This window comes from Notamacropus eugenii, chromosome 5 (genome assembly GCF_028372415.1).
Source record: "Notamacropus eugenii isolate mMacEug1 chromosome 5, mMacEug1.pri_v2, whole genome shotgun sequence".
Classification (NCBI taxonomy): Eukaryota; Metazoa; Chordata; class Mammalia; order Diprotodontia; family Macropodidae; genus Notamacropus; species Notamacropus eugenii.
The window spans coordinates 351,288,409-351,303,885 of NC_092876.1; the positions used below are offsets into that span (position 1 = coordinate 351,288,409).

General features: G+C 38.3%; 1 protein-coding gene across 3 annotated transcripts in view; it reads left to right on the forward strand.

The window, feature by feature from the left end:
• The window catches only part of LSAMP (limbic system associated membrane protein), an 823,632-nt gene that overhangs the window by 765,808 nt on the left and 42,347 nt on the right, over positions 1-15,477 (forward strand). For 2 of the 3 annotated variants that reach the window (XM_072613944.1, XM_072613945.1), the window contains exons 5-6: positions 640-760; positions 1,218-1,366. In XM_072613944.1, coding sequence (XP_072470045.1) covers positions 640-760; positions 1,218-1,366 — 270 coding nt within the window. Of the gene's footprint in view, positions 1-639; positions 761-1,217; positions 1,367-10,022; positions 15,464-15,477 lie in introns of those variants that run through there. The other variant, XM_072613946.1, reaches the window with a different exon arrangement.

Below are 15,477 nucleotides of genomic sequence, written 5' to 3' on the forward strand. Positions count from 1 at the left end.
TATAAAAGAGAGAGACAGAGAAAAAGAGAGATAGAGACTGAGGATGTGCTGTCTCTGACAAAGACATATACTGACAGTGTAACTAAGACCATATTATAGAAAAAGTACCAATCTGAGTTCCCTGAACCAATGAAATCAGAGGTCCCATCCATATTCCTCTAACACCTCATGTTGTTGTTGTTGGAAGCTAGGTGGCACAGTGGATGGAGTGCCAGGCCTGAAGTCGGGAAGACTCATCTTCCTGAGTTCAAATCTGGCCTCAGACACTCACTAGCTGTGTGACTTTGGGCAAGTCACTTAACCCTATTTGTCTCAGTTCCTTATCTGTAAAATGAGCTGGAGAAGGAAATGGCAAACTACTCTAGTATGTTTGCCAAGAAAATCCCAAATAGGGTCAAAAAGAGTTAGACGTGACTGAAAATAACCGAGCTACAACATATATACATATATATAAAGATATGTAGTATGTTATATACATACATATATATGTTTATGTAACAAGAGGTTGTATAAAAACAGGGGAAATGCATCTTTGTTATTCTGCTATCCATGTCTACACCAATATTGAGTTTTCTTTGAAGACCTCAAATATAAAAAATGCCTTATTTTTGTTTGTTGCGTTTTATTTTCATGCTGCAGATCCTCCCACTATCACGGAGTCCAAGAGCAACGAAGCTGCCACAGGGCGACAAGCTTCTCTCAAATGCGAGGCCTCTGCAGTGCCTGCGCCTGACTTTGAGTGGTACAGAGATGATACCAGGTATTTATTCTGCCCAGCATAGTTCCTCCATGGCCAGGGAAGGTGTTTTAAGAGGCAAACAGAAGTTTTTATGAGTTAAACTAAATTCGATTTATATTTGAATACAATTTTTAAAGAGTCTAGAGACTCTGTCTTCAGGCCCTAATTAAATATTCAACCAACCAATAAAAAATGAGGATGTAGCTAGATGGTTGAATAGGCTCTATACTCCCTCCATATTCTCCCCTTTGCTTATCATGGAGATCAAGGTAAATTGGAACTAGTCTCCATTGGCAGGAGTCATCTACTCTACTCATTGAAATTACATAAAAAATGTAGTAGAGATGATTCAGAAAGTAGTGAACTGAAACTACTATCTTTCCCCTTCTTCCCAAGCCCCCCACAAATGTGAATCAGAATGAGCTACTTTATATTATACATTTCATTGGTCTACTTGTGTTGTCTCTTGCACTCTTAGGATAAACAGCGCCAATGGCCTTGAGATTAAGAGCATTGAGGGCCAGTCCCTCCTGATGGTGACCAACGTCACTGAGGAACACTATGGCAACTACACCTGTGTGGCTGCCAACAAGCTGGGAGTCACAAATGCCAGCCTAATCCTTTTCAGTAAGTATATCACAGATGAGGGGGCCTGGTCCAGTAGAATTAATTACATTACAGATTTCTCCGCTCAGCAGACTGGACCATTCACTCATCATATCTCACAGAACAAACTCTTAGGCGAAACAAGAAATAAGTGATTGAGAGGAGATAAATTCATATGTAGCATTGATAATCCCTCCATAAAGAAATATTTGTACATGAATGTGATATCATCTCTCTCCAAGATTGTTGGTTTGTGGGTTGTTATTGTTTTAAATTCAAGTTGTTTGAAGCAACAGGGATAGAATACATTTCTCTTTAAGTTGATGGTAGCTTTAAAAAAAATATGAGACATAAGAGGGTAGAAGATCATGGTAGTTGGAAAAAATAACAGTTGAAGGTGATTGAGAGAGAAACATTCAGTGAGAATTGGATAAGGTGACTGAGAAAAAGAGATGCAGAATATCAAAAGGTGTTTTCAGCATTGCATGGTAAAAGAGGGAGGACTAAGGAATTAAATACTGGAATGTCACAGAAAAATCTTAAAAGGAAAGAAAGTAGGGACATGTTTCTGTATTGGTAGCTGTGGAAATATACGTCCCATGGGAATGTAGGTGAAGCGGTAAGGAAGGAACGTATTGACCCTTTTCTGAAGAAGGTTCGGAAATAAAAGTACTAGGAATCAGTGATTTCAGAATTATTGATGCTGGTAGTGATGTCCTGCATTGGTGTCTCTTTAATTAGCAGGATGTTACACCTTAGGTATGGAATGAATCATTGAGTAAGTAGAATGTGTGGCTGGAAGTGCTAAGGGGAGTGCAAAGACACCTTTAGAAGAATCTGTGGCACTAGCAGAACTATAAGGGAGTAGATTCAAAAAATGGATCATAAAACTTAGGACAGGGTCAGTTCAAATAGTTAAAATGATCCTTGATTTACCCAGTGTGAATACTCCTTCCATGTGCATAGATTGTAATCCTGCTGTACCTTAGGAGACCAACGATCCCTATGACTTGATTCAACAGAAAGTACTCATCATTTGTCCAACTATCCAGTAATGGGTCCCTCCAAACTCAGATAAACTGCTTCTCAGGAGACAGGCGTGTTCCCTCACTTTTGGTGGGACCTGTTGGAATATTTATTCCACAAGCATAATCTTTGAAAATACAGGACCATCTTCATGCCTTCATGAGGAATCAGAGGAGGATTTTTCTGGATGGCAATAGAAAAAAAAAGAAACAAAGATTATAATATTCTAAGTCAAGGAAGCAATAAAACAAATAGAATGTAATTAAATAACTGTTATCTTCATGTTGTTCAAATTTGCAGGAATTATCTGCACAGGTACAATTCAGAGATACTGTGTCTTGGGGTATGTCAGTGGATTTGTGGAAGAGTATAAGATAAATTGCTTATTGAGCATTTTTTCCCTCAAGCCAGACTTAAGTGGGTCCTCATAAAAGGAATTTAAAAATTTCAAATAATGGCCCTTGAAGTGTACCATTAGAGACAGTTTAACACTGTTCAAAATCTAAATTCTAGTGGGCATATGCATATGTGTGTGTGTGTGTGAGTGTGAGAGTGTGTCTGTGTTAACCACACTAAATTTGGCCTTCAGTTTGTCATTCATAACTCTCATTGACTTCAGTCAGTGACAGTTTAATGTGACATGGGTACACAAATGCTTTGTCAACATGAAGTTTAAAATTCATGTCCTTCTTTACTTGTCTCCCAAGACTGAGCATCAGTGTTTCCTGCTATCGCTGCAGACATCAATAACCCATAAGACACCAAAAGGTTATTTAAGAAATGTACATCCCTACTCTGTTCCTGACACGAGTGAGTCCTTAAGTAGTAGCAAAAACAACATAACCTATTGAACTCTGAGGGGGAAGGGGTAGAGGTAGGGGAAGAAGACTCATCTGAATAAGAATTAATGTTGAAAACTGGAGATTGAGGGAGAAAGGGGAGAGATTGGGAGGACAGTTGAAGTTGATTGATGAAAGGAAATGGGTAATGATCAAATTATATCAATGGTTCTTTTCACTTTTATTCCACCTTGAAAAGAAAATACTTGACAGCTATGTTCTTATGAGAAAGCAGCAAAAATGGGCTAGGAAATATGAGAGATTGAAAAAAAGAGGGATTGGATATGTTCACCCACAGAGAACGGAGACAGTACCAGTCTGCCTGTGATGGAGTCCACTTCCACACACAATAATTTTTGTAGCAAGAGGGTTTTCCCTCATTGTTAAATCTTCCAAAGAGACTCATCAAAGAAACTAAAGAGGAAGCAGAAGGCATAATGCTCTAGAGTAATAGTTCTTAGAATTTGCCTCCATGGTGAAACCCTTTGGCTTAAACAAACAAAATTTTGCCAGAACTCTGGTAGTAAAATCCTCTAAAGTTATTGTTTTTCATACCTATAAAAAACATAAGACCTGTGGAAAAACAATCTTGAGGTGTTTCAGATCTTTGCAATGTAGTTTGACCAACATTGCTCTGAGGAATCGGCTAGCAAAGCTACAGATGGAAAATTTGGGATATATTTTAAATAAACTCATTGTCCTTGGAGATAATGTTAATTGCATAATAAATGCTTCCTGATTGATTGATCCAAATTAAACTTTAATAAAATATATCCACCCTTAAAATAAAATAAGGTGGTAAAGACAGATTGAAGTCAGCTAGAATTGAGTTCAAGTTCAAATTCTGCCACAGACATGTGCCTTTCTGTTCTGACCTTATCAGACCACATCTAGTGGACCGTGACTAGTTCTAGGTACCACATTTTGAACAGGATTCTGAGAAGGCAGAATACATGCAGAGATGTGTGGCCAGGGAGGAAGAGGACTGGAGTCCAGCCCCCAAAATAGATCTATTGAAGACTAGCTTTGTGACCTCGAACAAATCTTAGCTTTGGGTCACTTAGCCTTACTCTGCTTGTTTACTTATCTGTAAAATGGGGATAATAATAGCACATAATTCACCCTGTTATTGTGAGGATCAAATGAGATAAAAATATTTTGTAAACCTTAAAGTGCCATGCAAATGCTAGTTATATATAATAATTATTAATCATTATTATTCAGCTGCTGGTATGCTTGATCTGCTCATAGTTTCAGAACTTATATTTACCATGCTGTTTGGAATGGATTACCTGCTTCATCAGAAAGTTATGAAGCTTGGCACCTACTGGGGAGCTAAATAGCCATATGTCCTTGGAAAAGTGCTATGAAAAATCTAAATAATAAGTCAAACTATCTGTTCTCTGTATCAGAGGCAGGCAAGAGGAAAAGAAGGTTGAAAAATTTTAAAACAAAGTCCTTTGGTGCTTCTAAAACAGGAATATCCTGTTTATTCTTGTTCAGTTGTGAAGGGTACATTGCTTCTTCCTGCAGAGGCGTGGTGAAAAATAACCACTCAGTATTAGCACACGTACTCCTTGTACCAAAAGATACGATGTCCACTTCACATGTTCATATACACATAGGATTTAATTAAGAAAGGAAGGAAGCACGTTCTTGCAGTGCCCTTAGATGCACTTGTATTTTTCCTTATCATAATGCCTGATTTGCATCAGGCCAGGCAGAGAGACAATACCTAGGAACCACATTCTCTCTGGTGAGCACTGTGTGGGCAGTGGGGTACTCTGCTGACTAAGTCAGTCTGGAGGAGAAGAGGCAGCTGGCAAAGCCTCTGCCAGACCCAGGCAGCAGCAGGTATAAGCTCCTGCTCAGATCCCTGGAAGAGTTTCTGATTATTCATCATTTTGGGAAGTCAGTAGATTTTTTTACCCATGTCCACCGTGATTTTGAATGCAGTGTCAAATCGGAGTCACCTGTTCTTCTTGCGCCCCTATTTTCCCGCTTCTCATTCAGACACTGACAACAAAAAGAAGGGAACAGAATTTAAGAAATGGAAATGGTTTATTTAAAAAAAACTTTGAAAGTCATGTTTTCCTCCCCATTTCTGTCTCTTTTTTTCTGTAGCTTTTCATGCTTTCCTCATAATTCTCCTACCCCAAACAGTCAGAAATATACGAAATCTTAAGCATGTTCTTCTTCTGCCTTAGTAAAAATTGTCTTCCTTCCTTCCTTTTTTCTCTTCCTTCCTTTCCTTCCTTCCTTTTCCTGTTTTTGCTGTGTGTGTTACACCTTATCATAGCTTACTAAATTTTCCTTTCCTTGGTTTTGTTTGAAGAGGCAGCTTGGTGGAGGTATATAGAAAGCTAGCCTCAAATCAAGGAAGACCTGTCTTCAAGAACCAGGCATTCATCCTTTTTTTTTTTTTTAGTCAATAATTTTTCAAGGTCATTATGGTATTTCTCAAAAAGAATTGCTGATGCCAGAGGATTAACTACTAACCCCCCAACAATTCATGAACTTCAGGGAGGCCCCAAGGACTCCCCTCTCCCTGTCAACTCATTATTGCCTTGCTTGGGATTTCCATGGTTAAAAATTTGCACTAGTTGAAGTCCCAGTAAGCTGATACTTTTTAATATCCCATTATAAACTATCCTGGACTTTAGCCAAGTTCCAAATGGAATTCGCAAGATGGTATTGGTAGTAGCCCAAACAGATCATGTATTTTAAGCTGTTTTAATAGAAATATGGCATCAAGAAGGAAGAAAATAATAGTCCCTTTGTGTTCTGACCTTGTCAGACCACATCTAGTGGACTGTGACTAGTTCTAGGTACCACATTTTGAAGAGGACTCTGAGAAGGCAGAATACATGCAGAGATGTGTGGCCAGGTAATAAGAGGACTGGAGTCCAGCCCCCAAAATAGATCTATTGAAGAAAATAGGAATATATATATGAAATAACCAATCAGACAATAGACATTTATTAAGGATATACTATGTGCCAACCACTGTTCTAGGTGCTAGAAAATCTAATTTAAAAATTCAGATGACTCCTGACCTCAAAGAACCTACATGCTACTTGGGGAATATAACAGCTACGGAGACAAATAAAATCAGTGTCTGTCTGTCTGTCTATCAGTCTGTCTCTCTTTTCTCTATCTCTCCCTCCCTCCCTCCCTTTCCCCACCGCTAGTGATCCCTGTTAGGTGAATGCTTGGGACAAACAAATTTTTGGACCTGAGAAGCTACTCAGTTCTACTTGAACTGAGCCTTAAAGGGAGCTTAGGTTAAGGGTTAGGTTAAGTTTAGGATAATCTCTGACTTAAAGAGAGTTAGAGATTAAGAGAAAGAGAATTCCAGACAGGGGGTACAGCCTGTGCAAAGACATGAAGAGAGGAGATGGAATGTCATGTAAAGGGAGCAAGTAACCCAATTTATCTGAAAGGTAGAATGTGATCAGGAGAAGCAATGTATAATTAACCTAGAAAAATAGGTTCGAGGGAGATTGTAGGAGGTTTTAAATGTCAGAGACATTTGTATTTTGTCTTAGAGTCACTGGAGAATCACAAAAGTTTCTGGGGGAAAAAAGGCAGGGGGAGTGGTCAAATCTGAATTGTATTTTAAGAATATTAATTTGGAAAATATGTGAAGAATGGATTGGAGAGCAAATATTAGCTAAAGGGAAACCAATTAGGAGGCAATTTCAGGAGTCTCCCATGGGTGGGACCGTGTGGACCTCAAAACCATATGTAGCCTTCTGGGTCCTTGGGTGTGACCTTTTGACTGAGGCCAGGTTTTATTAAAGGGATTTGTCCTGTGATGTTTGGATTCAATCAAAGGTCAGAATTTGAGGACTTAGGGGCCACATGTGACCTCAAGGCTACAGGTTCCTTACCCCTGGTCTAGACAAAGGCGTTGATTGTGGTACAAATTGAGAAAGGGACTAATGTGGGAGATAGTGAGGAGATAGACTGGAAAAGAGAGAAATATGATAGCTGCTATCAAGAATTTAGAGGGTTGCCATACAGTGAAGAGATTAGATTGAATTGTTTGATCCTGAAAGGCCAATGGGTAGAATTTATAGAGAGGCAAATTTCATTTCAACATACGGAAAAATTTCCTAACAATTAGAACTGTAAAAGAAAATGGGAGGGACTTCCTCCTGAGTCAGTTACACCCCCTACAGCAGAGATTGGAGGACCATTTGTCAGGGATATTGTAGAGAAGGTTTAAATTGAGTAGGAGTTGAACTACCTGACTTCTGATGTCCCTTTCAACTCTAGATTTCGTATTTGCAGTTAAAATTGAGAGTGAGGCTCTGATTACCTGACTTCTTGATCTGTGGTGGAGTGGTGCTACCCCACAATAGTGGTAACCACCTCCAAAACCCAGAGGGCAGGATAATGGGATTAGTACCCTGAGAGAAACTGGGACTGAAAGTTTCTGTGACTTTTTTTTTTTCATGCAAAAGGTACTTTCTACATCCTGTTTCATTTGACACTCTTAGAGTTGTCCATGAAACCAGAGATATAATAATGACTGCAGGTATAATGGGATGGAGTAGGAAAATAATAATAGCACTGGGGAGATAATTGAAGAGTGAGGCTAAAAAGCTGGGATGGAGAAGAGACTAGGGAGTGATCAGACAATGGGATAGAATTAAGAGAATAAAATAACTAATAAGATGTGATAGGAGGGAAATGATGATTACAGGGTGGAGCTAAAGTGATGATAAGGTGAGAAGAAATTGAAAGGGTGATGAATAGAAGGTGGGAGAAATGACTTAGCAATGTTATAAATGGCCATGTGAAAATGAGGGCAGAGAGCATTTACCCAACTGTGAACAGCATGGGAAGAAAATATTAAGCTGAACCATTTAAACAGCCTGAATAATAATAGTAATAATAGAATAAGGTGGATGAAGTAGAACATAGGACATTGCTCACCTACTGCAACATAAATGCTATGAAAAGACTAGATATTTATTTTCTAGGCTGGAGATGTAACGTCAAATAACCAATAGAAGTTCGAATTGTCTACTTGACACTTGGATAAGTAAGTCCTGATTGTTCACTGAGCTATTATTGACCTGCTACATTATAATATGCTCAGGAAACATCGTTTGAGGCTAAAACTTTCAACTGAACCACACTAAGCTTAGCAATACATTTGGTATCTCAGATTTTGAGTGACTGAAACGTTATCACAAGTTGTATCCTTAAAAAGTCCAACTTCCTTTCCATAAACTTAGAATAGAAGATGACAAAATAGAAAATATGCACACACATATACCCACATGTATAACTACATCTGTCTATCTATAGAGAGAAAGAAGGAGAGTGGGGAGAAGGCGAGAAAGAACGAGAGAAATACACAATGAGTTATAACTGACTGGTAATGGATAGAGAGCCAACCTTTTTGGTAGAAGAAGTTTTATAATCTGAGAGTTACCATGATTGGTGAAATAACAAGCCTAGTCTAGATATAGATATTTACAAAGTGGGAGGGGTGAGGGAAAGAGGGGTGCCTTGGGTGCATTTAGCTGAGGGGAACATCATGTTTCTGAGAGAACCTGTAGGGAGGTGTCACAATTCAGCTTGGGTTTTGACGTAAGGTGAATAACCTGTGAGAGGTGAGATGGGACATTGAGCAAAATCACTGGTTCAAACAGTGCCACTTTTTGTCTCTGCATCCTCAGTGCCTACAGTGATGCCTTGCACATCTTAGGCATGTGGTAAAGCCTTCTTGAACTGACGTGAAGAGGCTCCTTGTTCAAGTTTTTTAAAGTCACAGGACACACAAACTTTGTGTTTATCCATAAGATGAGTCATCCTCTTTAGCCTAACCAGAGGCAAACCTTCTGACAAATTTGCATGGCTGTCAAAAACCTAGTTTCTGAGATGGGGAGATAATATTTGTGTATGAGTTGGGAAACAGTAAAAAAATGTGTTATATGTATATGTACTGAAAGTAAAGTAAGAATATATGCTCATACATATGCCTGTTTATTACAAACATATATAGCATACACGCAGAAACACTTATTTTTACTCATATCTTCAATGCGGAAGAGGCTATGGGAAAGAAAATGTTAGTACTTCAATGTGAGAGCTGCATGTCTGGAGGGAATGTGAAATATTGCCAAAAGATTTATGGCTTGTAATAGCTATGACAGCCAGGTTGGTGAAAATGAGGAAGTAAAAACATGGTAGTTAAGATGCTTGATGATATAAAGCAATATGTGAAGACTTTTAAGTATTCCATATAGTAGATGGGGTGAAGAGGGTTGGAGTGGGGCTGTAGAGGAGAAGGGCTAATTAAAATTGGGTTGGGGATTCAAGAGGAGGATCTATAGCCAATGCAGTTCTATTGTCCAGTGGTGAGACTAGAATTGAGAAACCAGTACGGTGGTAAGTAGGGTGGGTATGTCATGTGATCCATCAGGAGTACTTGAACAATGGTGGCCAGAACCCCAAATGGCCTTTTTTGAACCATATTACTTTTATATCAGATCTTCAACTGGATGATAGTTTTCCTAACAAAACGTAGGAGCCACTTAATACTCCTATTTAATATAAAGTTGTTTTGTTTTGTTTTTCTCCACTACTTCACAGACAATTTTGGTTTTCATTGGATGGCACTCTGCTATCAACAGGGGACGTACAACATGCCCTGTCAGTGGAATCGTATCTTTCATTTCTGAAATTCAGTTAGGATGGAAAGTCATCTGTTTTATATTTGCTTTATAGCTAGAAATGAGAAGTTCACTTGTATATATTTTTCTCCATGATACTTACTGTTTTTCCCCCTTCAGAGCGAGTTTTACCCACAATCCCCAACCCTAATCAAGGTCAGTATGGCTTCTATGACACTATGCTATTGCAGGGTCATTCTCCATCATCTTCATGTTTAAACCTAGGGAGGGGAAACCAATTCCCAAAATTCACATTCAATAAGGATCATTCTCCTGCCTTACACCTCCAGAGAGAACACCAATGATAGCTACCCCTTCAAACCTGATAGGCATGATATAGTTCAGTGACCCTGTTTAAAGTATTTCTACACTTTGCTGCTGCTGTCTGGCCTGCTGGTATTTGATCAGGAGTCACGGTGACAGTACCAAATACCTAGAAATAAAGCTATTCAAAGACTTTTTACTTCTTAGCCTCAGCAGCAACAGCTAACTACCCTAATCTCCCTTTTTTACATGAAAGTCTGCCTCCTTCTGAATCCATAAAAGACAAGAGCAGATAGACTAACTTCCTCCACATTTGGGGATTTAGCAAGTCTAAACCAAAAAGTACTGATAAAAGTAGTGGGAAATATTTTCACGTATTGCCCAGTTTATCGTATTATGTGAATTAGACATTTCTAGGACACAGGCTCCGACTCGATTGTCTTGAAAGTAAAGGCAGAGAAACCAAGGTGAACATTCTGTGTTCATTTTAACAAATCTCTGCATGGACAATCTAGTTAAATTATGCCATCTGCATCACATTTAGATGCAAGCTACAGCCACAACCCTATAACTTAAGGCTATTTAAAAGCAAATTGGCAAATAAAATTTAAGCAAGGTTGAAAAAAAAAAAGAAAGAAAAGTCCAAAATGAAACCAACCTACCATTAAAATTGAATCCCAGAAAGTGATTTGCAAATATCGCTCAAAGAACTGAAAAAAAGTAGGAAAGTAGGCCATAAGGGGCAGAGTGTGAAAAAATAAATCCAATTAAACATGATTACTGTATGCACCATAAATGAAATATATTCAGGCAGAGAATTAAAGGTACAGTGCTGCTGCTGCTTGAGCTAGAAAGAATCATTCTTTGTTAAGACTCATCAAAACTGAATACCTGTACCCATTTTTGTCCTACTTTTTAAAATTGCCAATAATTTATTTTTCATAAATATATGTATGTAAATCTCTAAATTCATTGCAAACATATTTTATGTGCATTTTAAAAATTAATCAAAGGATTTCTTACTTTGACTACAAATGATCACTTGCTGACTCAACAAAAGAGTATCAATCAACCTTTAAGCAGGATTTAGACTATACATTCATATAAATAAAAGAAAAAAGGAATCCCTGCTACAGGAGAAATTTCCCTAGGAACATATACAAAGCCTGTCTTGTCCCCAACACCAAAAATACTTCTTATTTCCATAATTCAAAATACTGTAAGGAATACTACCTCCACTGGTACAGATGGTAACCTCCATATGTATCACTAGACAATTTTATGAGTTGCTGTGGCCAAAACCAAAAACAAATAAAGAAAAGAAAAGAAAAAACTTAGCTAGGTTGGTCCCCAGATGATAAACATAAAGTCATAAGACTCAAAGCCTTTCCAGTTCGGAGTAGGATCTGCCAGAGTTCCTGTTTCTTTGAGGGTTCAGGCTCACTCCGTATCACAATGAATCATCAGAGAAACAGACTAGTTGAAGACACAACAAATATAAAGGATACTTCTAAAAAAAAAAAGAAGCATTTCCTTTATTTATCACCAAGTTTAGTATTCATAAGAAATGTTCTATTTGGGATTCTTGAAATAAACATATTTTTTATAAGTCTTTTTGTCTTGGAATTGTAGGGGAATGTATTACTATTTTGCTGTGTTACCATTTTGCAAACATCTTCAGGTGCAGCATGTAGCATTTTTACCCTGGAGGATATCATTTTCAAAGGGGCAATTCTATCAATTTATTCACCTATATTCAAAGGTGAGCATTGCCCAATTTCCCTAAAACCCTATGCATACTTTGTGGATACTGTTTCCCAGCCACTTTTGTCAGTTCAAATATTTCATTGAATCATGCCTTACCATAAGAAAAAAGAACACCCAGAGGAAGAATTCACATACCATTGATAAAGAGAAATAGATTAAATGAAATTGACTTGAGTGGGAAGAGAACCCTTAGAATAGTGAGACCTTTACAATCCCCCTCCCCTTCCCCAGTGTTGATTGGAGAATGGCCCTAGATTGATCTCACATTATAAATAGATTGTAGTTAGTTTTCTCTTAGTTCATGTAGCTCGTAGTATTCTAGTTTAACCTATTACTAATGCTTTGGGTTGCTGGTGGTGGGAATTGGGAAGCTATTCAATGAGATTTGAGGTAACTGGTGGGAATCACTTGGGCCAGAGACAAATCTTCTTCTGACAAGTCTTGTATTCCCAATAATTAAATGGGCATGTTAGAGCTGAAATCACTGTCTACACTCTTGGTAGTCCAGGGAGCCGTAAACATATCACATGCTCAAAAAGGAGTGATTAACAATGAGATTCCAGTATGTCTCTTACTGTTCCAACTCAATACTTACAACCTCTATGGAAAGTGTGTTTTACTGTCGTCTTGGAAGTTAAGGTACCTGGGGGTGGTCTATTCATAGGCCTGTTTTGTCCCCCTGAATTTGAAGCTTTGCTTTACTGACACTTTAATTAATTATTGGTTATTGAATGACACAATGTCATGTATGAGGAGAAACAGTTCTTGAGATAATTTTCTCTCCTCACAGTCTAAAGACATTTTTCTCCCTGCTTTTTTCACTTTAATAGAAATATGCATTTAATTCCAATTTCTTTCTCTTAATATACCTCATGCAAAGCTTTCCCCTCCAACCCTACCCTGAATGGTTCATCAAGCAGACTTGGTTTCAAACATCAGTGTCTCAGCAGGAACCTTGTCCTAAGCCCCTTTCAAGCTGTGATTAAACAAAAACAAGTCTCAATAACTCAGAAGAATTTCCCTTGAGTTTCTCTCATCACATTACTTGATTTTTCTGCAGTAGCAATAATAATATTAGTAGCTGGAATGCCCAAAGATTGACTTGCATCTGCCATGGCCAATCAAAGTTTTAAAAATTTCCCTCATCCCTTTCCTAACACAGAAGACAGTACACCCTCTCACCTCATTTCTTCAACCCTTAGCTCCTTGCTCGATCTGTTTCTGTTAGGTGTGTTTTCATTAATTTTAATTTAGATTTATTTATTCTGAAATGAGCCCTGGATTGCATGTATTTGCATAACCCTCTCCTGACTGCATCACTGCAGAGAACGTGGTGAATTATAAAAGGAGAAAAGAGAGATATAGGTGGATCTGAAAGGCTAAGAAAACAATTCTCATTTTTGTTAGAATTCACACCATTTCCTAAGGTCTCATTCCAAACACTTGGAGAGATTAATACTGCCACTCTCAATCCCTTAGCTCTTAACTTGTTGTTGTTTTTTTTAATATAGTATTCACTGATGAAAGGAATGAGTTTATAGAATCTCCCACCCCTAAAATGATTCTGTGCTCAAAATGTAGGGGTAGAACCTGCCTTAGAAAGGAAAAGCAACATGAAGGGCTGTGGGCATGGGGTGATGGAAATCTACTACCACTGCTTTTGGGATCCTTGTATGAAGCATCCTCTTGACTAAGTGAGCAACAAGACCATTCTCCTGTGTGCTCAATTCACCTTTTCTCCAGCCATTTCTACTTTGTAAATCACTTTGGAATTTTGTCTAACAAATTTGCCTCCTATCTGATTATTATCCCAAGGGAACAGCCTTTCCATTCACTAACCCAGAATGGCAAGTAGGTTCAGGAAATGTTTGGTTTATCTTCTACACTCAGGCTTTGCACTGGGTCTTTTCAGGAGCTGGTTACTATTCAGTCCCTGTTTTTCTGTTGATAAAACACATTGCACATGGCTGGGTTTGCATGATTAATACAGCTGTCTAAAGCTCTCTAAAAAAAAAAACAGTCTCACAAACAAACCAAGCTTGCAGAAACTCTAAGTCAGCCTGGCATATTTCCCTTCTGAGTAGAGTCTGATGTACACACTGACAGATCCTGGCATCAGCAAAAGCCTGTATCCCACAGACAGAGGAGGGAAGACACCTTCCTGCCACCACCTGGTACTTGTGGGAATGGATTATCTGTGTCACTGCCACTGTGATGGAAAGGTAACAGGATAGAAAGTACTGCAAATATCTCATTCCATGCAGATGGCTATACAGTTCCATTCATTCCCTCTAGGACATCACCTAGAGTATTAATGAGTAAGCCCTCCAGTTCCTTATTGCAACAGACATTTTACCTCTTCTGAACAAATGGCACACCAGCTTTCTCTCTCGTTTGATAATCCTAACTAAAAACTCCCATTTTAATAATGCACAATAATACATAGTGACCATCCTATGAAGATACACATGATTACCCCCAACAGCAACACATATTTTTCAGTGTCTATATTCAAATACACAAAAGCAGTGTAGTGTAATAGGTAGAATTCTAAGCCTGGAAGATCTGAGTTCAAATCCTATCTCTAATAGCTTAATAGCTGTGTGACCCCGTATAGGCGCTTATGCTCTGTGTGTCTCAGCCACATTATTAGGCCATAAAGACTTGAAATCAGAAGATGGACCTGGGTTACGTCCCAGCTCTGCCTCTATTAATCATGCAAATTGTTTAACCTCTTGACGCTCAGTTTTCTCCTTTACTTCACCCTCCAAATAAAGGAGCTGTACCTTATGACCTCTAAGACCCTACCCCCTTACAACTCTAAATCTGTGATCCTCTGATCAATTGAAACAGATTAGTTACTCTCTGTGATGGTGCAATGAATTCTCAACACTGATAAAATTATACATATTTCATGTCTACATACCTACAGATATATACACAAAGGCTTTCTTTAAGCAAACATAGCTTCAGTTACCTATAGTATTTATAAACTGTAACTCAGATTCACCCAAATTTGTTTACATGTACATTTCTCTTAGTCCCAGATAATTGCTTGCAGAGTTCTCTGTCATTCATTTTCTCCATCTTTTAAATGGGAAAGTAACCTGTGCATACTTTTCCAGTAGTGCTTTAAGAATGCATAGACTAGAACACATGAAGGATTTTTGAATTCCTTGGAAGAAAGGTTCTTATGAAACTAAGAGTAGTCATATTCAGATGCACAACTGTCATTACTTGATTTTTATTATTTAAATCACTAATCTCTAGTAGGGTTTGGGCACTTTTACAGCATCACACAGAGGCCAGATGTATGATCAGTGCTCAATATTCATGGTGTGTTAGTGGCATTTCACTCTCTGGACACCTCATAATATAAGCTACCAGCTCCTTCCCACAAATAGAGCTTAATGAGGGCACACTGTTTCCATTAACCTTTAGTGTTCTCCAGAATGTTCAGTAATGGCACAGGTATAAGGCCTGGAGAAAGGGATGCTGTGGAGCTAAAATACACATAATAAAAGTCTGAGTTTTTACTACTGAA